The sequence below is a fragment of the Nestor notabilis genome, unplaced genomic scaffold (genome assembly GCF_000696875.1).
Source record: "Nestor notabilis isolate BGI_N333 unplaced genomic scaffold, ASM69687v1 scaffold24022, whole genome shotgun sequence".
In the NCBI taxonomy this organism is placed as follows: domain Eukaryota; kingdom Metazoa; phylum Chordata; class Aves; order Psittaciformes; family Psittacidae; genus Nestor; species Nestor notabilis.
In genome coordinates this window covers 1-2414 of record NW_009917313.1, presented here as the reverse complement: position 1 = coordinate 2414, position 2414 = coordinate 1, and the positions used below count along the sequence as shown (strand labels likewise).

General features: G+C 58.1%; 1 protein-coding gene across 1 annotated transcript; it reads right to left on the bottom strand.

The window, feature by feature from the left end:
• Window positions 1–2053: 2053 nt before the first annotated feature.
• LOC104401564 (protein sprouty homolog 3-like) lies at window positions 2054–2410 on the bottom strand (the record flags this gene model as incomplete). The annotated part of the gene is made up of 1 exon (XM_010009171.1): window positions 2054–2410. A coding segment is annotated over one exon (357 nt), but the record flags the coding sequence as incomplete, so codon positions are not given.
• Window positions 2411–2414: the final 4 nt, after the last annotated feature.

Below are 2414 nucleotides of genomic sequence, written 5' to 3'. Positions count from 1 at the left end.
GCGATGAATCACTCTCTGAATCTGCTTTTCTCTGCAACGGAGGGAGCTTGGATCAGCCACGATTTTTAGACAGCAAATGCATGGGAAGAGGAATCCCATGATGAGAGCCTACCTCCTGCCTCATCCCAGAGCCAGCACTAAATCCTACCCTCTCCCTGCAAAGCAGACCCCCCAGGACAAGCTGTCAACCTCCCTTTTCCCCTGTCCCGACTACCTGGGAACTAAAGGTGTAGGATTAGCAGGAACCAGACTGGGAAATCATCTTCCAGCATGTGCAAGTGTACCGGGAAGCCAACCCTTGCATCTGGCACCGTTCACAGCAGTATCATGAATATTATTAGTAATAGACCTACCCATCCTAATATTATATTTCTATATACAAAAATAGATCCACAGAACTCTACGTGAAGAGGTGGCTGAGGGAAGGCAACGGATGAGCCCTGGGTGGCAGGGACTTGGAGAAAGCCAGGGGACATGTTGCATATATTTCTCCAGGGGTTCCGTTTGCTTCCCTCTGCTCTCACACCCCTTGGAGGAGGGACCAGCAGGAGGACCTGAGCACTGGGACATCCTCCCAGCTCCAGCTGCCCTGGCCGATGGGCTGATGGCAGCAGGGTCACCCCTGAGAGCTGGCACCGCACCTTTGCAAGCGGAGATGGGGCTGAGTCCAGGACCAGGAGGAGCTCCCCGTAACTGCAGCAGCGGGTTGGGCTTCTTATCCTCACAGCAAGCAAAGCACGAAGCACTGACCCCGAGTCAGGTTTCCTCCTGGTCTGCAGATGGCCCAGCCCCAGGGCTTGGTTCAGACCCATCTCCAGTTTGTCGCAGGAACACCCTCAGCAGTACCCACAGAGTTCGCCCACCAGCATGACACTGGTGTTGGTGTGACACACTGGTGGGGCAAGGAAAGCGAGGGGAGGACTCGAAGACAACTTCTGCAGGGAGGGAAGGTGGGGCTCCCATCTTCCAACACCCCATATTGCCCTCTTTTTCCCTCCAGCCCATAGCAGGAGGTGCAGGAGTCCCCCTCAGGGTGGGTGCTAACCGATGAGGCGAGCACAGGACGCACACTTGTGTTTGTGATCTTCATTCTGTTTAAAGTGAATTCAGTGCTGGTGGAAGGTACCAGATCGGGGCTCTCGGTGCCTGTGGCATCGATGGAGCTGGGCAGCAGCTCCCATCCCGCCGGGGTTTGCGCTCTGGAGGCAGCCCTTCAAGGCATTGAGAAATGAATGGCAATTTCAACCCGGCTTCTTGTTCTCAGCCAAATCCCAAAGGGGACCTTTCCCTCGCTGCAGTCGGGCAGAAGCGAGTGGGCTGGGCTGCCTCCCATAGCTCCTTCCCCTGCCAGAAGGTTTCTAAAGCTTCCCACACCTTCCCTTCCTCTTTGAGACAGAAAAATACGATGCCACCTCATTTTGAAGCTCGCTTCCTTCTCCCAGAGGCTTCCAAGCCCAGATGGAAGCCACTGCCACTCGCAGGGCCCTGCCTGCCGTGGGGAAAGCCCCTGCCACTGGCAGGACCCTGCATCACCCCAGCCCTTGGAGAAAGCAGATTTAAAGCCACGTGAGAGCAGAGAGGCCACCCAAAGAAAGTGCTGGAGAGGGAGAAAGACAGAGAGAAGGAGGTCTGGCTCCTGGAGGACTCCTGTACAGGGGATGCATTGACCTGACTTGTCTCCCCATGGGGAAGGACCACACCATGGGGCAGTGGCAGCTCTGAAAACCCTCTGAGAGCAGACTCCTGAGGATACACACCCCCCACCCCCCCAGGTCTTCCTCCTCTTTTCCTTTCCTAGTCCCTCACCCACATGTGCAAAACCACCACTGCCCCTCAGCGGGTGCCAGCTCCTCCGGCCACCCCTCTGCGGGACCCCCAGCTCACCAGTCTCATTCCGGGAGGTGATGGGGCATCCAGTCTCATTCCGGGAGGTGATGGTGCATAGGGGGGAGCGCTGCAGAGCAAAGGGGTGCCGGCAGAGGAGGGGGATGGCGAGGAGAGGAGGAGGATGAGGAGGAAGAGGAGTAAAGCCTGCTTCTCCTCCCCGGGAGGGTCATACCGGCTTATCCAGCGTCTTGGGGAAAGGCGTGCCGCTGGAGGAGGAGATCTTCCTGCAGACCGTGTTTGTGTGGCTCTGGCAGCGGCAGCCGGGTCGTTTCAGGCCATCGTAACCCCGCTGGCAAAGTTTGAGGCACCCCAGGGTAGGAAAGTAGCAGCAAAGGCAGGGCATGAGGAGGGAGAGGAAGCTCATGGCAGCCCAGCGGGCACAGCAGGACCCCGGCCCGCAGGAGCAGGGGTCATCGGCGCAGGTATCCTCGTCGTCGGTGGAGCAGTGGTAGAAGAGACCCTTGACGCAGCAGAGACAAGTCCCGTAGTCGAGGAGGCTCTCGGGGGAGCAGAGGCAGCGCCGGTTG